General features: G+C 37.6%; 1 protein-coding gene across 4 annotated transcripts in view; it reads right to left on the reverse strand.

Moving 5' to 3' along the window:
• Nucleotides 1–27,483, reverse strand: part of LOC133527027 (discoidin domain-containing receptor tyrosine kinase B-like) — a 103,800-nt gene that overhangs the window by 62,877 nt on the left and 13,440 nt on the right. For 2 of the 4 annotated variants that reach the window (XM_061863943.1, XM_061864131.1), the window contains exon 2: nt 15,172–15,273. In XM_061863943.1, coding sequence (XP_061719927.1) covers nt 15,172–15,232 — 61 coding nt within the window. In that variant the 5' untranslated portion in view covers nt 15,233–15,273. Of the gene's footprint in view, nt 1–15,171; nt 15,274–20,929; nt 21,784–27,483 lie in introns of those variants that run through there. The other 2 variants (XM_061864061.1, XM_061864008.1) reach the window with 2 other exon arrangements.

Consider the following 27,483-nt stretch of genomic DNA (forward strand, 5'->3'; position numbering starts at 1 on the left):
AATATTTGATTGCAGACCCATAGACAACGGGACGGGTGAATCTAAATAAAAGCTTGTAAAGAACAATTATTCTGAGTAGGGTGTGCTCTCGGTACTCGCTATCCAAATACATAACCGGGATTATCTAATTCTAAGCCTTGCCACCTGTAATAAAAATGCGGAATCAGCTTAAATTAGTGATACTATATAACATATTTTCACAAAGACAAGTTACCTAAATAAAATGTGACAGCAAAAAATATTGCTAAAATACATACAATAAACACTTTATCTTTACGAAATGTTCCAAATTAGGTGTTTTATCACTTTTCGGAACGAAAGGTAAACTCGATGCCAAACTCTAAGACATACAGGCATTGTACCACGGAATTGTCCGAGTTCACCCTATTCCATAAACAATTTACCCGGGGCACGGGAACTTTGATGACATTTCAGCGCAGCTCATGTAGGTAGGACGTAAATCATTAACGCGATGGGACGTACGGGAGCCGGGGGCTATGTGTCGCTGACCCTTACATATGTATAGCGCTGGCCTGCACTGTCAAATTAATCGACATGCTTTACGTGCTTGCATGACTAAGCTTTAAGTAATTATTATAATAAACATGATAGTTTATTATACATGCATATAAAGTAACAAAGGGTGCCTTCGGCGGGTGATAGTGATATATTTTAAATCTACCAAACCAAAGAAGTGTACACCGTCAGTGAGTCCGGGCGAGTTGTCCAAAACGATCCGAGCGCTAGTTTATTATTTTAATGACAACAATAGCGTATCAAGATCATTTTTAGGGTTCCGTAACCAAAGAGTCAAACGGAACCCTATTACTGAGACTCCGCTGTCCGTCCGTCCGTCTGTCACCAGGCTGTATCTCATGAACCGTGATATCTAGGCAGTTGAAATTTCTACAGATGATGTATTTATGTTGCCGCTATAACAACAAACACTAAAAACAGAATCAAATAAATATTTCTTTCCAATCTCGAGGTTCTCATCCAATCGCCGAAGTTATGCAACGTCGGGCGGGGTCAGTACTTGGATGGGTGATCATTTTTATAGATAATGGTACGGAACCCTTCCTGTGCAAGTCCGACTCGCACTTGGTCGGTTGTTTTAGGGTTTCGTATCTCGAAAGGAAAAAACGGAACCCTTATAAGATCACTTTGATGTCCGTTCGTCTGTCTGTCTGTCTGTCACGACTCTTTTTTCTCAGGAATGCGTGGAGGTATCAAGCCGGAATTTATATCAAATACTCAAGTCTACTGTCCCTGGCCAACGCAATCAAAAGATACAGCCGTTTATGCCGCAAATTTCCGCAAATTTTCGACACTCGCAAGGGAATCAAAACCTACAGGGTACTTGCCGTGAACTCAGAATCTTGAAATTTGGTACGACGCAACGTCTTATAGCACAGATAAAGGAAAAATTGCGAAAAAGGTTTGTACGGAACCGCACTTGGTCGGTTTTTAGGGTCCCGTAGCCAAATGGCAAAAAGCGGCACCCTTATGGATTCGTCATGTCTGTCTGTCTATCCGTCCGTATGTCACAGCCACTTTTTTCCGAAACTATAAGAACTAATACTTTTGAAACTTGGTAAGTAGATGTATTCTGTGAACTGCATTAAGATTTTCACACAAAAATAGAAAAAATAACAATAAATTTTGGGGGTTCCCCATACTTAGAACTGAAACTCAATTTTTTTTTTAAATCAAACCCTTACGTGTGGGGTATCTATGGATAGGTCTTCAAAAATGACATTGAGGTTTCTAATATCATTTCTTTCTAAACTGAAACGTTTGCGCGAGAGACACTTCCAAAGTGGTAAAATGTGCCCCCCCCCCCCCCTGTAACTTCTAAAATAACAGAATGATAAAACTAAACAATATATATGATGTACATTACCATGCAAACTTCCACCGAAAATTGGTTTGAACGAGATCTAGTAAGTAGTTTTCTTTAATACGTCATAAATGTTACGGAACCCTTCATGGACAAGTCCGACTCGCACTTGGCCGCTTTTTTAAAACATAACGCACTAATAGCTACTTCTGCTGCTGACTATACGAATAGGTTTAAGAAAGCAGTTTTCAATTATATTTACTATATGATTTATTTTAAGATTAGTACATAGTTAAATAAACACCAAAATCTAAACCTAAATTAAACTAAAACCTATTGAACTAACTGCGACCAACTAGACATATTTTCGCTACAGACTGCAACCGGTTACTATGTAATAGAACGTATATTTGTCCTGTAATATATCTTTGCCCCATTTCTATTGCTGTAAGTGTAATGTATTAAAGTCCTACCACTCTACCTGTGGCACCGGTCTACTGCATCAAAATCGGTGCCCACCCAATAAACTAGAGTAGGTATGCACTATATAGAACACAAGTCGCTTTTCGCTATTTTCGCAATGTAACCGTATAGGTAGACAACAAGCTTTCAAGTAATGCCAGTGGCAAAGGAAACTATGCTTTGATTCGAACGGCACGAAGCGGCCCGGGTAAAGCCGCCAGCCATCTGAATATTCAACTTGAATTTCGGGGAAATTAGATATGAAACTATTCAAATATCCAACAAGCATGATAATGATTCTGTATTTTTGGGGACAATGATGCTCGACACTTGCAAGTTTTATTTATTCTAGATTTCTATCAGTACGACTGTGCTCGTAAATATAGTAACAAAAAGGGTTATGTTAAACTGAAATTATCTATTCGCCGATGTTATGCCAAATAACGAATCGCAGAGTATTTTCGCATTCTATTTAGTTAGGTAGTTTAAGAGTCAATAAGTCGACGTTCAACTTTTAGTATCATTGAGGAGATTTGGCGCTCTGATCGTATTATTCGTATTCAATTCTTACCTAATTTCAGGTTAATAACAGGTGTTGAGTATAAATATGTTAATAATATAACCATGCTCAAAATTTATTTAAATCCAGTCAGTCGTTAATATTGCATATACAGGTTTCTTTACAAGTAAAAAAATGATCGCACTTAAACTACCAAATGAGATGACATAAGCCTTGACGTATATGGTGTACTAGCACTTTAATAGAGTATATACTCGTATAATTGTCGGTCACATTTCTGTAGCATTGGAACCACCGAAAACTTTAATCTCAATAACGTTACACTATGAATTTTTTTTGGTGGGGTATCGTAGAGTTCCGTTTCGATGTTAAACTGCCATCGACAGTGGGTTGTCTTATCGGATGCGGCGTCAGGCCCATGTATTGGCAGAGTAGGGCTTTGTTTCGTACTGGACGATGGGAGCTGTGAGTGGCATCTTTATAATTCAGTGTTACCATCCCGGCTAGCTTTTACCCGTTAATGCGCTCTTTCCTCCCTTGCATGTCAGCGTTGGGGGAAAAGAGAGGGTGCTTCTCGAATGCCAGCAAGCCGAACGTTGGAGATAACCATTTTAACTGAGGCCTACGACCGTACGTAATCTTAAAGCTCGCTTGTACTGGTTTGATTTATTTAACCTGCGATCAATGAGCTAGTAGAATAACATTCCTGGACGTCAATCGCGTGCCGCAATTTTAATTAGCATTGTTGTACGTTTTCAACCTTCTCCGTTTCGTCGGTGGACGGGTGGCCTTTTTAGTGTATTCAGAGCGTGAAAGGCTACTGTCAATCTAAAAAGTACTAGACTGCGTAGTACTAGGATTCTTTCCATGAAAATGTGTACTGGACGGTTAATGTAATGTGTTTTAGAAATAATATTAGATAAATGGCGCTTCTTGATTACCAAACCTTTAGCGTTTGTCACTCCATCAAAGCATTAGATTTTGTAAACCGCAATTCTTTCAGTATAAATGCATTTTTGTATCACGTGTATCGGCAATGATGTCTGCTCACTCAAAGTTAAAAGTGAAACCATAACCCTTGCGACAACTATATTCGCTTCTGGCCTTTTTACGAGTGCCTGTATCAAAATAAACGTAAAGAGCAATCTCAAAAATTAAAATTTAAAAAATATACGTAATATGGAAGAATCCGAAAACAGACAAATGGGAACATAAAAATGCTTCTTAAACCGTATATCAGCGTGAATATTTAATTTCTATAAGATTGCCTAATAACAAAATCTCGTAAGGGAAGCATCTCTGAATAATAGCATGCTGTTTGTAGGTAAGTGTATTAGAAATGAGGTTTTAGTAAATGTTATGGAGACCTGGGGCGTCATGACACATGGTAGAATTTATAGGAGCCCAAGAGAATTACGCGAAGTTACCTAGGAGTGCATAACGGTGACAGTTCATTAGTGCTTATTAAGTTTTAGTGTTGAAGAGGAAAAGGGCTAATAGCATAATGATGTAGGGTGTAGACATAACAGCGTGATATACGGTGTGGGAAAATCCTGACGCAATGTGTACTTTAGACACTTTATGACTACAGCATTTGTGATGTTGCTGGAAAGTGTGGGGTGTTGGACATGTGGACCGTTTTTTTGTTATTTTGTTAATGTAACAACACCCAACACAGAAAATATTTAAAATTATCTTAATAAATATTACCGTATTAACCTTAATGTTTAATATAACAAAACAAAGTACCTAATAGAGCGAGAGCGAGAGATTGCTGTCTTGTATTCTGTCTAAATACAAAAAAAAAATTGCCAAATGTAGTAGGTACGTAATTGGGGCATGAAGATATTAAGCGGGCGATTATTTTTTGATGTTATTTTATCCCATCAGCCAGGCGACAATAAATCTTGTACCTACTACGTTATATTATCAAGCTTGGTAGATAGATTGTGGCAAGGGCTTATAATTATTAAAATAATGGATGTTTCGTCAATATGAACGCCTTAAAACTAGGATTTAAAAAAATCATAAAAGTGATCCAGCGACTGTCACTATTAATTGCAACGAGTGACAAGAAGTTGATTCCGCAGGCGTAAAACTCGGATCGAGTGGAAATCTAGTTGTAGCTAAAAAAAATGTTGTACACCTACCGACTAAAATCAGTAAGATGTGGGCAAAAGGTTAACATCTCCGAACGGAAACGAAACGGGTCCATATTTAGCGTTCTCGAATGAGCACGCTAATTATTAATTATGATTAGGGCGTCAACAACACGCACACAAGTAAAGATTTATCTGTGTGAGTGTCGGGGGCTGCACACCGTGTCCTCCCCGCCGTTCCTCTCTCTCCCCAGCGATGGAAAAGTTAAGTGAAAGAGACGACGCGACCGTATTTTCAAATTTCGAGTGCAGCCCGCCGCCCGGTGAGGATTGATATTAATGTTCACTGTTACTGTTTGGGTTAGCAGATAAATATCTATTGATTTTTCAAGGGTGCGATCACTGAAGCGGTGTAAATTGAAATTTTCTAACGTTTGTTTGCGGATGCGTAAACATGAATATAGGTACGGAAGTTTCATCAGCCAATATCAGGTGAGGATCGTTACATTCATTACGTAGGCATTCATATCAGGCTTTTTTTTCATAGTATTTACCTCGTACCGATAAAAAATAATATGAGGATGTGTATTTGAAAATTCTCATGCTATTTGTGTTTATTTATTTAAAACTTTATTGCACAAAAGAAAAACTTAATGTACAAAACGCGAACTTAATGCCATGAGGCATTCTCTACCAGAATGCCTATGTTTATGTGAGATGTAAACCTCTAGAATTATGTTTTTATCTTAAATTCATAATATTAACACTGAGTTCATATATAGATATTCGCCATCACCATAAATTCGCTAAGCCAAGAGAAACTAGTAATTCGTGAGAAAATACGTTGGAAAATACATTCGCTCGCAGACGGAGTTCCAATCCTTTCTTAAAATGCGTGGGACAGAACTTATTTACATAGCTAGCCCGATGTTTGCTCATTTAATTAAGTAGGGTAGAGCGCACAGTCACCGCTGTCGTGCTCAACAAAAAAGTTCTAGCTTTGGAACTTCATAATGACACACGACTTTATAGCCTTATTTATATATCCTATCAGTGTAGGCCAGAATGCATGCCACCGAGAAAATTTTATCAATTAGATTGCAATTTATACCCACGGTGCTCAGAGCTGGAAGCCATATAGGCTATCGGTTAGCGTCACATCTATCAATCATGCACGCACTGGAAAATCGAACAGATTAAAATAAGAAGATAACGTTGCTTATTTACAGTTTACGTATATACAAATATTTATATTCAGACCGTAAAGGCCCCAAAAATGCAAAAAAGTAGGTAACTAAAGAGGTCGATGCATATTATATTAGATTGGGGGATGCAAGGCACTCATTTCTGTCGAGTTAGTTTGTTAGCAATACACGCTAACAATAATTAAAGAAATAGACCTACGGCCATGTTTTTTTCCCTTAGGATCTACTTGCAATCGAAGACTTCGCATGTTTGAATATAAATCGTCCCCAACGAAAAACAAAAGTATGAAAGTATGAAAAAGTATGAAAATCAGCGGGATTGCATCTTACTTTTTCGTTCTAAAGTAAACGACATTACTCATACTGCCAACATTATGAAACTATTTTAGACAATTTATATAATTATATCATAAAAAAACAATTTAATAAGTAGAATAAGCATTTTTTTTATCTTAAGTATATATTATTTTATTTACATGAATAATACCAAATATCTTTTAAAAACCCAAGTAATGTCGTAAAAACGTTTACGTGTGGCTGTATCACATATTGCCTTTGCTCATGTATGCAAGTGTATGCCTTTTGGGTACCAATGCCTTATGTAATCAATCATAATCAAAATACAATTCAACAAAAGAAATCACAAATAATTCATTACATCATTTTTGATAAAACAACACGGGATCAGTAAAATTACAATAGAATCTGTGCGGAAAGAGAAGAGTCGTGCAATATAAGGCAACCCATACATTCTACGACTCTTCCTCTTTCCGCACAGACTCTATTGACCAATTGTTCCAGGCGGAGAAATAGAGAATATTTTTCCATTTGTTTCCACCTAGTTGTTCATGGGACGGACACAAGGGAACACACCACTTTTCTGCACTAGAGCAGAAACGTATCACTTTCTTCGCACTTTATAGATCAGCAACTATAACCCACTTTAAGAGCATATGAAAAATATTATTCACGACTCCTTCTTGACTAAAGGGATTCTCTATTTGCGTTTGTCCAGCATTCGCGGCGTAAAGTTCCAACTGATTTCCATGAATTGCATCCTGCATCTCCACTAAACGCAATGTTTTGATAGGCAAAAACCGTGGGACAGAGCTAGTTATTGAACGAGACGGATAATTTGAGGTGACATATTTATGTAGAAAAAACTCACCAAGATACATGAAGAAACATCGGGTACAATTATCCAGGTATAATTTATACCAGTTAATACAAGATAATCCTAAAACGTTAAGCAAACAATGCGTTGCTTTTTTCCGAGCAGAATAAGAGTACAGCATTCAAAGCATATCTTTTACATTACAATAAGATATAATTACCTACAATTATCAAGCGTCATCATATAAAATAACAACCAGTTTCTCGAAACTAGTATTTAGTCGTCGATCCGAGCGTTGGTACCTCACCCTCTTGCCCTTATTTGGCAACCCTTTGGATTGTAGGCCCATTGGATTCAAATATTAATTTTAGATACGAGTGACCCGCGCACTCAGTGCGTATAAATTTATTAATAAAGGTTTCTGCGGGGAATTCTAGGTGAAGCGGGCGAGCACATTCGTTATTTAGGAAAATTCAGAGCGGCCGGTACCGGAAAATGTTGAATCTTTATATTATGCTTGTTAAGCCGGATGTGCTGCATGCTGGAGCACTCTTTCAAAAGACAAAGGATGCAGCTTAGGATCCAGACGCGGGTAAGGAAGTTATCCAGGGTATTTTACGAACGTGCGTTTGCTTGAATTTGTTTTAATGAGATATGTGCATTTGAGACCATCGCAAAAATGCTATCTATGTATCAATGTATGAAACCAATAACACATAGGGAGCTAGCTGCTTTTGGTTCTATTTAATTCCTTCGTGACTTTTCCTTCAGCAAAGAATACTAAAATGTTATCGATCAAATAATGCGTGAATATAAAATTATATTCTATCAAAGGAGTATTTTTATTGCCCTACGTGATCGTTGCGCAGTTGCCGCCAAGCTACGAACATGTAGGAGGACCTTTATCCCATAACCGAAAATGCTTTAAATTTTTAAAGCAATGAATAAATTAAGTTACTTTACTAAGTAAATATGTACATCCATACTTACATATGAATAGGTAAAAAACTTAAGTAAGTCACCTGTTGTATGTAGTTGTGACGTGTTCGAATAGACATTTGTTTTGTTTGTGTGTGACTTTTAAACATGTATTGTCTATTCGAACACGTCACAACTACATACAACAGGTGACTTACTTAAGTTTTTTACCTATATATTCATACTTACGCCAAACACCAAAACGATTTCGAGTTTAATATTTATTACGGCTTCCTTACACATAAAACTTACTCGTGTCATGCTGCTGTTATCTAGAATAGTTATTGTCTGTAAGAAGTACAAATATAAATTTTACATTCAAACGCGATTAACTTTATTTATAAATAAAGTTAATCGCATTTCAATGTAAAATTAATTAAAATAAGATTGTCGGAGATTTGTGAATAAGGGTATCCGTTGATCATTGTTAAATGTTAATGCATGCAGTAACATAGCGCTGCGCAATTCGCATAAAATTCGCATAAGCACAAGATGTTATTGTAATGCAAAGCAAATTAATGTAAGCTACAAGTTGACACGCAAATTCTCAACAGGGCCCGGCGTCCCGCGAGGGTTTATTAGTCAATTAGGGAAAGGTTCCCGCGCGGTAGGTACGACGTACGCTGACAAACAAACTCTACAGTCATATGTGTTACATGTACTATATGTACGTTATGTCGTGTCATTTAATTAGCTGCCACGGTTTGATAACTTCTGACTGTCTCAGATAGGAATGTCGTCGTCAAGACATAAGCGGTAGCGAACAACTAATGTGTTCATGAATGTAGCATGAAGCAGCACTAACAAAATGTTATTTATAACTATAGCCCTCAGTAACGGGGTTTTCATAAAACTCGATACTCAATGGCTTAAGTACGTACCTATTTTGCGACAGTTTTGAAAATTTAAGCCAAATTATTTCTGAATTGTATGACGCCCCCGTGGTAAAAGTAAGATTAGCGCAAAAACTACGTTAGAATGTTAAGTTAGTCTAGCTAGCCAACTTTTTGAACAGAAAAAGGCAGTCAATTTGAAAAATGTAGGTGAAGGATCTCCCATGCATATTATGATTTACGCGCCTTTTTACAAGCTTTTTTTAACTTGCCCTGTTAGTATGTATGGGACAAATCTTGCAAGTTAAATTTGATCCACTTCCCGGTTTCCGATGAAGCAGAAAATTTGCATACATATACATACATATGTATATCGGGTGACAATGCAATATTATGGTACCATCAAGCTGATCTGATGATGGAGACAGGAGGTAGCCATAGGAACTCTGTGAGAAAACAACGCAACCTAATTTTGGTGTGAGGTTTTTAGAATTGTCTCGATGAGTATTAGTTGCCTGTGGAAAAAAAGTACAGTCAGCGATAAAAGCTTGTACCAAAAATGAAATTGTTGCCAAACACTTATTTACTGCTTAATAAGTTTGCTAGACAACAGGTTATAATATTAGTACGCTATGTAAAACAATCGATGTAAGTACCTATCCCTTATTCTTTTTCAATTTTTTAGCATACGTACTCAAGGGACACAAATAGTCGTTCCCAGCCCCATTTGAGAAATACCCCGCGTTTATTATGATCCATGAAATATAACACCGCCGCAACAAGATAAGGGTAGATAGACCCTAAAGGATGTGTCGGTTTCTTTATGAGATCTAGAATAGCTTTTGCTCCCGTGAATTAGAACAAGCGAGTACCTACCTATTATTTTCAACTTTTGATACATCAGACTTTAATCATTAGTATGTTTCAGTAGTCACCAACTACATATTACAACTATAAACATAGCGGCAACGTAACAAGATTCACAATTCAATTAATTTCTAATACAACTTATAAAGCTTATAATGGGGTTATTTTTGAGAACGCCAATATTTAAAAATAGATGAATGAACTATAAAGAATCATCTGTCAGTGGAATATGAATAAAATCGTTTTTTGCGTGTCGCGGTAAACAAATCGAAAGGGGAGATGCGAGATACGTGGGGAGAGAGAGGCACTTCGGTGCCTGTCCTGTGGGGTGCTTCCGCGTAGTTTACTTATTTCGATGAGCCTTGCTTTGAACCCACAAAGCTTGTTATAAGGTCGCAGGTGGAATCGCGCGGCCGCCATGGCTTTAAGGATTAAATAAACCAAAACGAGTATGCTACATCATTTTAATACAAGAACAAAATATTATGAATCGTATTTTATAAGACTATTCAACTTTAACGCAACGCGCTCTAAGCACGACGGATTTATTGAAAGCATCTGGCCATTGTTGTATAAGGCTGTTAAAACTCGAAACTTTGTTGCAAACGCTACGAATGCTAAGCTAAATTTAGTGTAATAAAAAGTTAATTTATTACTTGAGCGCCGAGCACGCTGAACGCTCGTTATTTGACCCGGCCTTAATGTACAATGGCGATCCATCATTCCATTCAAGTACGGCGCGATGCACGCCTATAGACGAAAATTTAATTTAAAACTGTTGCACAACCGCACGAAGCTATTACAAATACAAATGGGAGCATACGGCGTGAAATATCATACAATTATCACTCCCGCTATCACAACACAAACGGAGCTCCCGAACAACAAGAGAGAACGCGTGCCGTCCCCCTAGCACCTTTCTTGCGTTCGTGCGATATACTACATTCTTAATGAGGTTTTCTTTATGTAGTTTTAACTTAAGAATGGCGTAGTGGCATAATGGGTATGCGAATTACATATTTATAATAGCTCAAAGGCTCGTTGTGGGTTACTATTCAATGCGCCGCTAACGACGTGCGCGCCACAATAAACATTACGGAGCACGCCGGAATCGACCAAACTAGTGCAAGCGTAGTCGATAGAAAGAATATTCCATATAACAAGTTCTGTGCTTGATCGTTTTGTTGAGCTTCGCCTGGCTCTGGGAGCTAATAAAGTAATCAATCAAGCGTACAATCGTACAATGGCTTCTCAGACTGTCTACGCTGGAAGCATTTTCCGGTTGCCGTCGCATTACAAAATGACAAAATGTCTTCATTTTTCTAGCCGAGGAAGAATCCATTGTGGCCCTTTTGCCTTGTACCCTTCAAACGAACAAAAGACAATCGTCTATAGGTCAAATGCAAATAGAATTCGCTTGTTGCGTGTCTCGTTAACTCAAGCAGAGTCTCTTGTTGCTCAGCGCTCGAAAACAAATTGCAAACGTCATAAAGCCAGTTTTGAATATTAATAAAGACGAATAAACGATCCCCGTTTACGCGACCGTTCTGCTAACAGCGGTTCGCAAGTGCGCATGCTTCTGACGTCTCAGCGATTGAAATATAATTATTTTACGACCAAATTTACCGCCTAATTCTTTATTAGGGAAACCGTACTAGAGTAAAGCAACATTTAAGTAATTTGTGTGAGCGAAAAATAAATGTCGAGTGGGGAAAGTTTCAGAAGCTCAGAGCTTGTGCGTGCTTATACTCTTGCGTGACATGTAGTCGTCTAATGAATAATAAACAGCGGTGGCGACTCGCTACTCATTCATATCCATCCACGAAAGGCATACATATTCTTTTTTACATAAAACGATTGAGTGTCAACTTAAACCGCTTACAATATTGGCTTTGTCACGTATAAATATCAGGGTTTCGCCGGAGCGGACGACGAGGTTACCTAGATACCGATGCCGGTCTTTCTCATTACACACGCTAACCAACCAATTTTTTCTCGAACTAAAACACTTCGCGTGATACCGTTGGAACTATTATTTTAATTACTTTCATTGTACAAGGAGTCGTTAGCATATTGTTTTCCCCTTTTCCATTTTTCAGGCTCAGTGGCTTTCACGACAAATGTGTACGGCCATATTATTTCGGTGGCGATAGCGGCCATACCTATGTGGCTTAACCTTAATTACTTTTCAAACTATTCGATGTACAGATGTGACGGTTAATGTAGGGTGGTAGGTTAGGTAATTACATGTTTAATGTTGAAAAATCGATAAAACAGGTCAAAGAGCTCACGAAAAGCATAATGCTTCGTAAATCCGTGACTTTTATACCCGTGGCAATACAGGTTATTATAGGTTTGTGTGACACGAAGGCAGATAATGACCGCTGGCGTATAATTGTAATTTGAGCAATTATGTTTAATTTTGTAAGGACTTATTCGATTATCGATTGGACGAATGTTGTGCCGGTCGATTGGTCGGGCAAGTTGCGGTATTAGTTGTAGATGTTTCGGTTATAGCATATTGCCTGGAAATGCTGAAATCAAAGACGCTCCAAATAACTCAATTGGGATATTGTATGTCACCAACTACACAGTCGGGTCGAATATTTGCTTAGAAGTAATTGATTTACAGCTTCTATATTTCTAGTTTCAGTTTAAGCTTTTGATCTCAAAGAAACTTGGGTACGAACTGAAACTTTCGTAAATGAATATGGGCCCCATTATAGATAACAAACAGGGTTTATATGATAGTACAATATCTGGTCGCCCGAAGTCTGCTCAGCTCGGAATAAATCAAAACATTAAAGCGAGCATCATAAGGGGGCTGAACCAAGATGACAATCGTTCGTAGAAAACGGCAATCAAAACTTAAATAATGTATGGAAATAGGCCTTTCTTAGCATTTGCCGTACAGATACATTTTTTCTTTTCGCTTGGCGTTTGCCGATGTACGATTGTCATGTTAGCTAGGCCCCAAGGTTCGTCTATAACTCTCATTAATATAAAAAGTAGTGCACGTATTGGCAGATCAATATTTTGTCTTCGTAAGCCATAAATATATTTATAATATTCACGAAATCAATAGTGTCGTTTTCAAGTTATGTTAAAATCATTGATCCATAAAAAGTGTTTTTTTTTGGAATAAATTTTCAACAACCTGGAAATCGTTTTAATACCTTAAAATTGAAATAAGTCGAATGTCACTTAAGTGAAGCACTGTTGGTTAATTTAATCTAAAACAAATGTTTGTTTTTATAATATTGTAATAAGTATTGATTTAAACTGGTCCATACTGAGCGATGTAAGCAGTCGTAATGAGCAGTAATGGCGGCGTGTTGTCAACTAACGATTAGGGAACAAAGGAAGCAATCATAAACGGATTACTCTCTGCCCAATCAATCGGAAACTTGAGCACTTTGTAAACGCTTACGCAGAGATTACTTATTTTTAGATTTAGATTGGGATATTATCCTGGTAGCGCCATGTGAGATTTAGAAATAAGGATGAAGTTGACCAACAAACAACAGTTCGGTATACCAACGGAGCACATAACTTTTTTTGATAAAATTGACGCAACCGCAGATTGAGTCCGTATTGGACCTTACTCAAATGTAACTTAAAACTTTGCATTAGTATTTCCTATGCTAAATTGCCATCTTTAATTTGACACATCTGATCTGCTTAGTTGTCTAATAAACACTACTTTTTTACATAAATATACTTGTACAGACGCACGGAATTTCAGTAGAAACTTTACATTGGCATTGTTTTCTGCAAGTTACCGGCAGCTAAAACTTCTACTATATCAGATCTCACTAAGATACTGAATCAATCGGCAAACCTACGATTCCTTAGAAGCGAAGTTTGGCGAAGTCACGCGTACTGAGAATTACATAAAAAAATCTCTAGTGCCCATAAAACAAATTCAACTAAACATGCGTACACCTTATACCAACTACCTAAAGTCTACAAGTGGTCACTGAAGTGTGTGTTAGTTTGTACTTAAGGCAGGCCACTTGCTTCCGTTTCGGAGCGTTTAAACGCCGCCCGTGACGCGTTTCGCTATTGTCACAACCGGTCGGGCACGTGAACTGGGTAGGAACACGCGTGCGCGGGCGCCGCCAATGCATACTAAGCGAATAGGTGAGTAACATGCCAAAACTGTGTTCTACACGACGGAGAACGGGTTAACAGTACTGGCGATAGGCATCGGCGCCTCTAAGCTTCAGATTCCGATAGGGAAAAACTCTGGGTTATAACGGCCCCTTTTTTATGTCTCCGTCAAAAGCTTAGTAGCTTTTAAATGTGACGCTAATTTCATGCCTGACAGGCCAAGAGCCGTGATTAACTGAGTGTGTGCTCAGGAAACATCCTTCCGTCTTCCGTTAATTTTATCATTTATTCCTTTGTAATTATTCCATTATGAAGGTAAAACGACTAAAGCATTCAGTAATGATATAAGTGTGGGCGCCCACAAATGGATAGTTACCTACTTAAAACATAAACATAACTCAGAAATACTACATAACTAGCCACAACAATCATAATTACAAAAATACACAATCCGCGAGAAATGCAAGCTTCGAAGTTGGTGTGTGACGAACAACAGAGACATAGTTCAGAGAGTAAACAGAGGCCTTAAAGTTTCATCAAACGGACCAGTACCCACTATCCTTGCCTGAAAACAATTGAATTGCAGCTCGCACAATTCACGCCAAGTGTCCGGGCTGGCATTAGTATGATTCGAGAAGTTTCCATTACAAGTTCCATTGAAATATGACGGCGCAACGTAGCTCTTAAAGTATTTGGTGTTCGTATATAACTTTCCAGCACAAGAGCGGGAACTGGGAAGTTTCTAATTAAATATTAAAGCGGCCCATGCACAGACATCGAAGTGGGACGGGCCACTAACTTCAATTTTCGATAGCATTTAAGTGACGTGTTTATGTGCGCGAAGTTCAAACGCCGAGGCACTACCGTGAACAAATTAAACTAATATAAAGTTCCATTGTCGATAAACGTTCTAACTTTCAAATAAAAGTGTACACCAGTTGGTTTATAAAGTTCCATTAAAAATTCAGTTGCAATAGTTGGCCGTAACAAATGAAATTGTTTTCAAGAAATTTAGACCGCTCGGGTTTCAGCGGGCGAGAACGTTTTAACTTTTTCCCGTTATATATGCAGGTAGGTACATGGGAAAATGGTTAAGTTACCCATAAAAATATATATGGTTAGACATACAAATGCACTTACATATGTCGAGGGCGCGCGCGGACGTGGCCAGGAGCAGCGCAGCTACCACACACGGCACCATCTCGCCGCGCTCACTTCACCATCTCTACCTACGCCGCATGTCTGTAATAAACAAACAAACAGGTAAATAACATATATCCTGAAACAAGTAAGCTGTAAAGAATAAATAGAGGGCTTAGATATTACTTAAATATTATCCTAAGCCGGTGAGATTTACGCTACCATATAATTATTATTTGTTCTATGTATAAATCTATCATATTTGTTGTGCTACGTGCCGGGTCCGGTTTCGAATCTCTGCCGAATTAAATTCCACTCGGATTAATATCTGACACCAGTAATTCTTAAACTTTACTTTTAGTCAAACTAAACTGTAAAATTAACTAAATTTAATGGTTTAAAAAAAAAATCGAATTATGACTATAACAGTATTATTATCTGTACCCCTAGTGTAAATATTTTCGACAGCGAAACGTGACGTACGCGTTTGCGTTAAATCTCATTTTGTATGGGTTTTTGAACAGCGCGCCAAGCGGGACGTTTTGGAAAGTCAAAAATCTCATACAAAATGACACTTAACGCAAACGCGTACGTCACGTTTCGCTGTCGAATATATTTACACTAGGGGTACTGAACCTAAAGAGCGTTCCAAATGTTGAGATATAGTATATAGGTATACACCCGAAAGTATCCCCCGCTTCAACATTAGCAAAAGTAATTAAATCTAGCGTAGGTAACCACCGTTGCGGTCGGGAAAAAATGCTAGATGTACATTATTTCACGTCGGACACGAGATTGGGGTCTATACGAAACCGTCAGCAGCAGAAACTGAGGTGACGCGGCAAGTGTGAAATGTATTATGCTGAGCTTAAGAGGAAATGCAGTCGAAATAGGTAAATTTTTTTTTAAATTGTTGTCTCACGTCTGTGCATGAAAGGGGCTACTCCGTTCGGACTACGCATAAAATATGCTGGAAATCCCAATTATCTTCCTTCATAGCTTGATCAATATCAATAGTAATTATATAAATGCTAACTGCAAATATAATTTTCACATCACGCATACAGAAAAGGGCTTTTTCTTCCGTGCTAGGAGAGATCAAGTAGCAGTTTTCCTCCCTGCTAGGAGGACCAAAGTAGCACTTTTCTTATCTAGGACATTTTCCATAAAATTTTTTTAGCTAAAATAATGTTTTGATACATAATAATTTCCTCATAGGTGATGTCAAAAGCAGTAGGTATGTGGCACATAGCAGCGAAATTATTTCCACCTTGGGCGTTAATACTTGATTCCACTACGCTCAGGATGCAATGTACGCCCTCGTCGTAAATACGTAATTTCACTCCCTTGTGACACAATCTACTATTTAAAGAGTTGAGCCATATTTTGCTTTATTGATAAAACAACATGTGACTTATGCAATAATGTTCATAATGCATTACGAAAACAGGGGTGAAATAGTATCCGCTTTCCCAATAGATGCAAAGGACCTCTTCGAATTCCATTCAACGAGCTTCGCACGCGTCCTAAAACTATTCAGTTGGTGGAGTTTAAATTGGAAGTGCTCTTGTTAGGTCACAGTTAGGTTCCAGCCAATACGCTTGAATTTATAACATTTCGAGTGTTTGCGGTGCGTCTATCTAAATCTATTGTTTCTGATCAATAATGTGCTTTTAAGTGGTGATTTTCGATAGTGGTGATTAAATCTTACTAAAGTTAGTGAACTCGAATGGCAGAGATTGACGAATTGAAAGCCCTGGCGTCCGACGCACAACACAACCTTCCGGAGATAAGGTTAGTTCCATTATGTATCGGAGTATTGAGGAGTCTGCATTGAACACATCCCAGATAGTTTCAAACAGGTATCTGCAAACGTTAAATGTTCTTTATAGGAATTTGAATCTTATTCCAAAGATTCAAGACGTCTGTTTATATACATTAATATGATTTGTCCATTGAGTACGTATTGGTAAAGATAAACTACATATAATGAATCCGGTAAGATATGATTTGACTACTCAGATAAGCGAGATCCCTGAACCAATTAAATGTCTCCTACATTTCTTTATTTGTCTGTAAATACTACCTACGTTTCATTTAACATTAGAAACACTAATACGAGGTTTTTTACAAGGCAACGTTCCACGATATAAATGAAAAAGCCTAATTTTCTAGATATGTAGGTAATCAAAAAGATTTGCATATTGTAGCAATACTACTTGTAAAGAGAGAAAGCACAAATAAAAATACGGAAGATTGTTTATATATATATATCTCTGGAAAAGTTTGAGCACTCTCCATTTTTTTTCTTTATTTAACGAGCTTAGTCTAAAAGACGATGCCGCTCAATAGTACACATCGAGAAGTAGCACTCTCCATAAGGACACCTAATGGGTCTGTCATAAGAACAAGCATATATAAAGTGTTTACGGTTGGGAATATGTACGAGACGATACATAAGAAATTATAATGACATCTATCAAAAGGGTCAACTTAAAGTCAGTGCAGAACTAAGCACAAGCGCTAACGGTATACGAAGCTTTAAATATACCTACATTTGTAATGAAGTACTTAATAAAAGAGTGGAAATATAGTTATGTTTTCTATAATAAAAAATAATGCAACATATTTAGATATAGAAAAATTAACTATCTTTCCAGTCGTTTATTAACTACTACATTACAAATGTATATTTAAAGCTTCGTATACCGCACCGTTAGCGCTTGTGCTTAGTTCTGCACTGACTTTAAGTTGACCCTTTTGACAGATGTCATTATAATTTCTCATGTACGGTCTCGTACAATATCTATATGAGCATTAAAAAAATAATGTGGGTCATACTGAACAACGTTTATTATGGGGCCAACTCGAAAAAAAACAGCTGATCCATAGAAAACGATGACATGTGATTCGCCAAAATGTATAAGACAATTTGTATATTATGATCAAAGTTGCACAATATACGAGTAGAATGGTACAAGAAAATAGAAAGTCCGAATCATGTTTTTTTATACCGAACATTGATCATATTATTCTTTCTATGTGTGTGCTGTGTTTAAATGTAGACCAATCTAACCACAGGTTGGTATCTAGGTACCGGGTCCTTTATTCATTATTATCTTTAACGTTTCTTCCGGTGGTAAACAAACAGTAAAATACGTGAGAACAGCTGGAAGAGCATTGCCTAGTCAGCTTCGCACTCGACAGAGATTTCTGGATGCGGGGTACAGTCAGCGTCAAATACTTTGTAGCAACCAAAGTAGCCATATAGTTCGGTACACCATATATTTAGTATGGTGTACCGAACTATTTGGCCACTTTACACACGTACACGTCTACATAATGAGTACCATTATTGACCATCCGTAAACTTTATTGCAATAAGATAACGGCTACCAGCGATCTGTTAAAATAAAGTCTTCCACAAGCTGAAGGGCCACTCTTTTTATATGACTGATAATTTCGACCTGCTTCAAATAATTAAATCTGTATCAGTGGAATTATATAAAGTTAAACACATAGTACATAAATGACTGTCAATCGTAATATTTTTCCTGAATAACCAAATAACTTTTATAGAAACCCAAAGCAACTTATATAAATGAAAATGTATCATTACACGTAATAAAGGTAAAACACGAAATGAGACAAGTTAAATATGAAAACTGGCCAACTTTAGTTAGAAGCTCGAGACACGGGGCAGTCGGGGTGAGCTGCGAAAAGGCTTATGGACACAGGAGAAATGAGTCCCTAGGGACCTTTTACCCGAAAAGGCTTGGGTAATATACACTCTGTCATCGTTTGTTGCACTTCAGAGCGCGTCTGCGAGAGGGCGTCAAAGCCTCTGCTACTAACAAAACTAAACATGAAACAAGTGTATAATGCATATACCGGTCTCTACAATTGTGGTAGTATATTATATACTAACTTTATTAATAAACAAATATGTATATAGTATTTGCCTTGGCTTCATGTACTCGTACTTGGACGGAATATACTTTGTACTGTCAGCACCAATACTAACGGATGAAACAACGCCCAAAATGTGTCAGCCATCACCGTGGAATACTTTACCAGGTACAGATACATTATTTGAGTGTCATCCACGATGTCACGCAAATTTGTCAAATCTAACCTTTAATAACATGACATTACGAATCAAGGCTCACGTCTCCGTGAATGACACGATCTATAAGAGTCTTTTTCTTCAAGAGTCATATCTCTTTTTGTTAAGTAATTAGACTTTAGAGAATGGTAGACACTTTTGACACATGATTTGATCCGCTATTTTTGATGCTAGCTGTACTGTACACAAAAACTTTATAGCTTTATTACATTGTCTACAATGCATTTTTAATGTATATTACTCATGCGAAAATATAAAATTTCGTTTAACTCAAAGTGGATTTACATCTAGTGGAGACACATCGCAACTTTTAAAATTATGTATTTGGTGATATTCATGCGATATCAGGTCATATTTGTTTGGAACGCACCTCTTTGTAATATTTACACAAACGTAGGATATATAAACATATGATAAACAAACTGCAAAGTTCACCAGCTTCATGCAGGCACATTATGACCAAAAGTAACTTACGGGAACAATAAGCACCAACTTTTGTTTTTCGGTATGTGTACAAGCCTGAGTTGCCAACAGTCGTGACTATTACTGTTAGTCTCCACTAGTCTTAAGTGCATTCCTGCCCCGGATAGAAAATAAGTTTTATTTACAAACAATATGTATACATAACTAATGTATGAAAAACATTTTTATTGTGACTTTTCTAGTTCCCTAACTTATCTAGGTTCCTAATTAACCTAGGTTTTTAATACGTTTAGTATGAAACCCTACATTTATGTCAGCGAACTCTCCTGTTCCGTTTTTCGACTTTTCCAAAGCTCTAATTGTAATGTTTCATATAGTGTTATCAATATCATCCTAAAGCTTGAAATGAATGATTGGCGTAAAAAAGAGCGTGTGAAAAATTCAACTGTTTGTCGTGCAGTTCGTGTCACCCACGATGACGCACAGATTTGTCAAATCTAACCTTTAATAAGATAACATTACGAGTCAAAGCACCTGTCTCCGTGAATGACCCGTACCCCTAGTGTAAATTTAGTCGATAGCGAAACGTGACGTACGCGTTTGCGTTAAGTCTCATTTTGTATGGGTTTTTGAACAGCGCGCCAAGCGGGACGTTTTGGAAAGTCAAAAATCTCATACAAAATGACACTTAACGCAAACGCGTACGTCACGTTTCGCTGTCGAAAATATTTACACTAGGGGTACCGATCTATTCTATACCTACTAAATGTACGGAAAAAAGATCTCCCGATTGTGACTTTTCTAGTGCCTTACGGTCTCGAAGACGATTGTGGATTAGGAATTGGAATTTGAAAAGGAAATTACATCGATTGGCACAAAAAATACAAATTTGACGATTTTATGTACAGATTTTATATCATACATTTGCTTTCAAAATCTCTGTCAGTAATTGTTAATTAAAGATATAGGAAAGGCCTTCTAAGGGCATTTTGGCGTAGCACCGCGGGATCTGGTAGCATTTTTTTTATACGACGTCGGTTAGAAACAAGCATACGGCCCGCCCGATGGTAAACAGTCACCGTAGCCTATGGACGCCTGGAGTCCAGAGCTGCCTTCAGTACCCCATTCCAAAACTCGTGTTGGAGGCAAAATTAGGATAGGAGTAAGGTTGCAGTCAATAAACATGCAATAACAACGTACAACACTTACTTTCAACTTACATAAACATTTTCCTGTTCACAAGGTTCGGTTTAGTGAAGTTCTGAGGCAGCGCTCAACGATGCAACACGTGTATGTATAACCTCCTTAGATAAGGATAGTACTGGAATAGTGTACAAATAACACTTATCACTTGACTAACTTGAATGTTACGACTTAGCACTCGGTTTGTAAGCACATTAGTACAATTTTTATGTTTTTTTTATCACGCGATGAGACTGCAACGAAAGGTTTTTACACACTTTACGAATATTGACCTGTTTGGAACTTACAAACAAATGGACAAATGACTGATTAAAATTATTTATTTCATAACTGCACTGAAATTTTAGTTAAAAAAAAAGTTGTTCATCAATTACATCCTAAAAAGTAGGTACTCTTATACCTTTGTCTGGTTTTGGTCGCGTTCATTTAAAATTCGAAACTTTTAATGTATCTGTCTAAATTTTATCTCTAAATTGAGAAAAATAATAATTTGAAAATTGGTCGTTACAATTAGTATCTTTCGACTATAACGAAAGCACTTAGAATATCAATATAGAGATGCACTATCATCAACTCATCGTACGAGTATAGCACTAGGGCAACCTAGAATACCTAGAGCGCGCGACTGAGGCGGGCGCCTAGCCTCGAAGCCTTCAGCGTACTAATGAAACTTAACGTGAAACAAGTGTAAACGCAGCTTCACATACATGCACTACGGTGCATCTACGTGTTACTAGTTTCTAACTTAGTAGATTCCAGTGGCTCCCTGACTCAACGAAGCATCAACACCGCCTATTTAGCCAAACATATTGAAAACTTAACTCCTAAGTGCTAATCCAGATTCGCGTCAGTCGTTGCTTTCAATGCTCAGACTCTCGACGACCGGTCTGGCCTAGTGGGTAGTGACCCTGCCTATGAAGCTGATGGTCCCGGGTTCAAATCCTGGTAAGGGCATTTATTCGTGTGATGAGCATGGATATTTGTTCCTGAGTCATGGGTGTTTTTTATGTATTTAAGTATTTATATATTATATATATCGTTGTCTAAGTACCCACAACACAAGCCTTATTGAGCTTACTGTGGGACTTAGTCAATTTGTGTAATAGTGTCCAATAATATTTATTTATTTATTTATTTATAATGCATAATGTAGTTCTATTAGTAAGTTAAATATTGAACACGAGAGTGATAATACCCGACCGATTATAATCCCGAATTTGCAATATTCTTACCCCCGGAGTTACACACAATGTTTTTCATCACAGTTGCGAAGAAAAAACTAAATTTTAAGGGAAATAATTCTTAAATATGGTGAAATTTCAAACATTCGTCCGCCATATTGTCATTGTTTGACAGGTTAGGCACCGAAAGCACAGACCTATCTGGCATTCAGCCACGATTGAAATTTGTGTAAAAATATATGAAACGGCTATTCAATTAATGAAATTAAATCTTTTTAAACAAACAAAAATATTAAATTAGAAACATCAGTATTTTCAAAGTAAACCTACATGGTTAGTATGAATTAGTAAGAGAATTAAAAAAAAGATATTTAAGATAGGGAGTTGTATTTTTTTTCACAATCTATAACTCCCCCGGGAACAATATATGCCTTTGTTATTCAGAACCCTGCAAGAAATAAGATATTTTTCGAGCAAGTGTGATGAAAAATATTTACCTCCGCAATACTTTAAGTATATTAGTAAACCTCGCTCCTTGCCTAACCTTGACGGCCTCCTAGCCTAGTCTGTTCGGTAGTGACCCTGCCTACGAAGCCTTCGAATCTTGGTAAGGACATTTTATTTGTATGTTTCACACAAATATTTATTCCTGAGTTATGGATGTTTTCTATGTACAAATACAAGTAATTATATATAACTATATATTAAAGGTATATGTCGTCGTCTAGTACTCACAACACAAGCCTTAATGAGCTTGCTGTGGGACTGGGGCGATCTGTGTACGGTTGTCCTATAATATTTATTTATTTTCAAGGCAGACTTATTTGCCAAAATTTGACGTAATCTTTCAAGGAGCTTGAAAGTCCATTTGTGTAAACCACTGAAAATAAGCACTTTACGTATGTACATAATTATTGCCTTTTGCTGTCCCACACACGCTCGGTCGCCTAGACTAGCTAACATGACTGTTTATGTTTAGGTAGATATGTCAGACATAAGCTATAAAGTATTAGTCCCTCTCACAACTCTCATACTAGCCAGTAAGGGACGCATATCGTGTTGCTACATATATTGACGAGTCAATCAATTGGATAAGATCGTGAGCAGAGATGTCGGCTGTCTAGCCTGCGTTTCTCATATCAAGCCAATAATGCAAATTGTTTCGATAATGCACCTTACTAGGGTTAAAGGGTTTTGGAGCATATGGAAGTAAATGTGAATCATTTAGTAACATTTCAAATTTCGACGTTCCCTGACTTTAAAAGTGACGCATTTTCATAGCTCTTGAGTATATTTTGCTACTTGGACAGAACGTTACGAGAAAAAACATCAATTAAGCAAATAAGTGTAAATAAAAAATAAAGGCTTTCACAATTTGTTTTACTTGTAAATTTAGTAACGAAATTATTCTTTTTCTTTCGTCTGGGAGCACAATTAGTGGGGTCGGAAGCAATTAGGTTTTTTTTTTTCATTCCGGCTAGTGGCATTGTTGACTACATATTATTATTTACGTATTAGATATTTCATTTCATTGAAAAATACTTGTCTGGGACAATTTGGAACTAGGGAAATGTTAAGATTTGATTCGTTTTTCCCACCGTAATAATCGGGAGTAAGGTGAAATACCTTAACAGACTCATTTACGCAACAATAGCAAATTGAACCTACTGTAGCCATAGAAGAGTTCAAATTTGTATGGCAGGTCATTTATGTACATTACGAAGACAGAAGTTTGCGAACCGATAAGTGGGTTAAAAGGGACTAAAAGTTTTTTTAAGGGTATATGTGCAAGTTTGTTGTGGGAGATTTGAAATGTGGTACGTAGAGGGACTTATTTACGCTGGCCATGATCCTTGCAAATATGTACTTATGAATGATGTAGGTATACAATTGAAAGGAAGCTTACTTGAGGGCAAACTTTGCGTCAGAGGAACGCCAAGGACGGGTTGTGTGGGCAACGAAATAAATCATAGAAAATCAAAAGAAGTAGGTGAATGAGCGAGTGAGTTTACAAAATCGGTAGAGACGAAGTCTACGCGTGACAAAATTAAATTTATAACTAGAGTTTAATACCCAGAACAAAAGGTCCTAATGTCCACCATCCAAAGAAATTGTAGCGATTGGGTTTGATATCAATAGTGAAGCAAATACGATTAAAATGTTTGTTTTGAAATCGAATAAAATGTAATTAGTACTTACTACGGGTAGGACTGTGAGCTTTACGAGGATAAGAGATAAGAGGGTGTAAAGAATTCTAAGAGATTTCTGCTCTCGAATAAGACTCTTTGCTTGGGTATGATAAAGTAGTGAGAGAAGTGGTAAAACAATCTCAAAACTGAATTACTTGGCAGCAAAGTTTGTTTAACCTTCGTGATTTTAGAAATTGAACCACGAGCGTAGCGAGAGATTAGCAGGAGGAGCACACCCTCTTGTAAAACAAATTAGGCTGGACACATGTGTGGATACACTGGCGCCGTTCCATCTTCATCGCACTTCCATCTCACCGGGTGCGGCGGCGGATGCAGCTGAGCGAAGGAAATGGTCTAAGTACAGCCGTATCGGCCAAGAATATAATTTTACCTCTTTTGGTGTGGAATCACTCGGCCCGTGGGGTCCTGGTGCCCTGACGTTTTTTGGGGCTTTGTCAAAGAGGCTGGTGGATGCGACTGGGGACCGTAGGGCTGGCAGCTTCCTCGCACAGCGCATTAGTATTGCAATTCAGCGGGGTAATGCTGCCAGCATCTACGGCACCTTGTCGAGAAGTGAATTTTCATTTTAGTTTAGGTTAAGAGTTTTTTTTTCTAATTATTATTAATAATTTAGATCATTATATTTTAGTTCAGTTTATAAATTTTGATTCAATATTTATATTTATTTGTTTCATAATGTTTCCGTTAAATTAACAAAGTTGGGAGTTAATAACTACTAATTAAAAAAATAAAAATCCCCTTCGTTATATCTACATATGCCAACAATATCCGTTTTATGCCAAAAATGCTAAGAACCGCCACAAGAAAACTCGTAACAAAACAACGCGTCGAAATCGGCCCATCCGTTGAAGAGACAGATGCCTCAGAGAGACAGACAGTAGGGTGGTCCAAAAAAATTTTTTTTCGTTTTTCTGTCAGGCCACCCCGTATTTTTGTGATACCTACCCACAAACTTATAATGCTAAAATTTTGTCTTCCTAGTGATAGCAGAAGTCAGTGCTCAACGAACTTAAAAATTTATATTTTTCGTTAAAATTGACTATTTTGATTTTACTCGCAACATGTATTAAAATCATTATAAAGAAGTTATTTTAATGAAAACAAAGTGTTATTGAATCAAAATTACTATAAATTAACCTAAAACTTGTATAAAGAAGTGTATTAGTGTTTGAAAATGGCTGTTTCTACCCGTCATAAAGACGATATTTTTCTTATCGGCGGTCGCGATTTGGAGCCTCTTTGTAGATTAAATAAGCTGCCTACAGTGAGACAAGTTCTTCAGCGGTTCCATCAATTTCTAAACGAGAAAAAGAGTGTACGAGTTGCTTCACATTTGCTCATAGAAGAGGTTATAGAACTTTGGAAAAAAGCCTACGTGCCCACTCAACAACAAAAACATTGCATTGAAAAACTAGAAAAGATTCACAGCCACTGGCTTCTTATCAAGAAAAACAAGGGACGGTCTTCTCAAGCTCAGAAACAAAGGGAACAACAATTTGTTAGTGACTTAGATAAGCTTTTTGATATCGCACACTCAGCTGCTCTTCAAACCATAAAGATTAATGAGGACCGAGATTTTCTCATAGACCAAAGGGGGGAGCGTAAGATGGTTATGACTTCTGTGGATAAAAAACTAGCAGGGCAACAAAAGCGTGCTCAGAAGCGAAAGTTACGTGTTGATACACTTCAGCAAAAATATACACAAAATCTTGCTTCCACGTCATTCGCATTGTCAAGCCAAGAACTAAGTTTCAGTGACAGCAGTTCATCTGAAGAGAAAGATGAAAATGATGAATTTAAACCGTTACAAAAATGTCAGTCCACAGACACAAACAACTCAGTTTCAACTACTTTAGACAGTATTTTTACATCACATGTTACAAGCGCTTTAGACCGCAATAAAATTACAGATCGAGAGGCGGTGCGACTGATGATTCCGCTGGCTGCAGCTCTCGGACATGACCCGTCCATTCTCCCTATTTCACGGAGTACTATACGTCGAGTGCGAAAGAAAGCGAGATTGGAGTTTAATGATGACGTGAGAACTTCATTTGCACCTGACTACCCGTTAGTGGTACACTGGGATGGAAAGATCTTGCCGGACATTCTGGATAACAAAAAAGTGGACCGTCTTCCAGTCCTTGTTTCTGGAAACGGTGAAGAGAAGCTTCTTGGTGTGCCTAAACTTTCATCCGGGACTGGAGAACAAGTTGCTAGTGCTGTATGTAAATTATTAGAGGAGTGGAATGTCAAAGGCCAAGTTCGAGCTATGAGTTTTGATACAACATCATCAAATACTGGGCACATAAAAGGAGCATGTACTCTGATTGAAGCTAGTTTGTCTCGTGAGTTGTTGTGGCTAGCCTGTCGTCACCATATGATGGAAATCATTCTTGCTAAAGTCTTCACCTTATGCTTTGGCCCATCAAGTTCCCCCGAAATACCTTTATTCAAAAGGTTTAAAAATGGATGGGATAATATTTCTTGTGATCATTTCGAAGGCCTTGACTTAAGCTCCGATACAGAAATGTTTGTTAAAACTACCCTAGAATCGATTTATCGCACATTGAGCAGCGGAAGACAATGCCGGGATGACTATCAGGAACTTATCGAACTGACAATGGTAGTTTTAAATAAACCTCCCGAGAAAATTCATTGGCGTTCCCCAGGGCCTATCCACCATGCACGCTGGATGGCAAAACTATTATATGGTATAAAAATATTCTTATTTAAGAGTCAAAAAGTAATGAAACTGACAAAACGAGAAGAGACTCAATTGAGTCGTTTTGTGCGCTTTGGTGCACTTTTGTATACAAAGGCGTGGATTGAAGCACCACTAGCAGCAGAAGCTCCGGGTGGAGATCTTCAGTTATGGCGAGACCTTAAGGCATATGAAGCTATTGATTCTGATATTGGAGTAGCTGCAAGAAAGGTTCTAGAGCGGCACTTGTGGTATCTATCGGATGAGCTCGTAGGCCTTGCTTTATTTTCTGATCGTGTTTCTACCGCCGAAAAAGTCGACATCGTTAACGGAATGAACACTGACCCTACCTGCCGTCAAGTAAGGGGGCAATCTACACTCCTAACAACTGATTCCACATTGGCAAGCTTTGCATCTAAAAGAACTTTACAAATGCTTTCCCTTTTGGATATAAAAGATACTTTTTTG

This window comes from Cydia pomonella, chromosome 1 (genome assembly GCF_033807575.1).
Source record: "Cydia pomonella isolate Wapato2018A chromosome 1, ilCydPomo1, whole genome shotgun sequence".
In the NCBI taxonomy this organism is placed as follows: domain Eukaryota; kingdom Metazoa; phylum Arthropoda; class Insecta; order Lepidoptera; family Tortricidae; genus Cydia; species Cydia pomonella.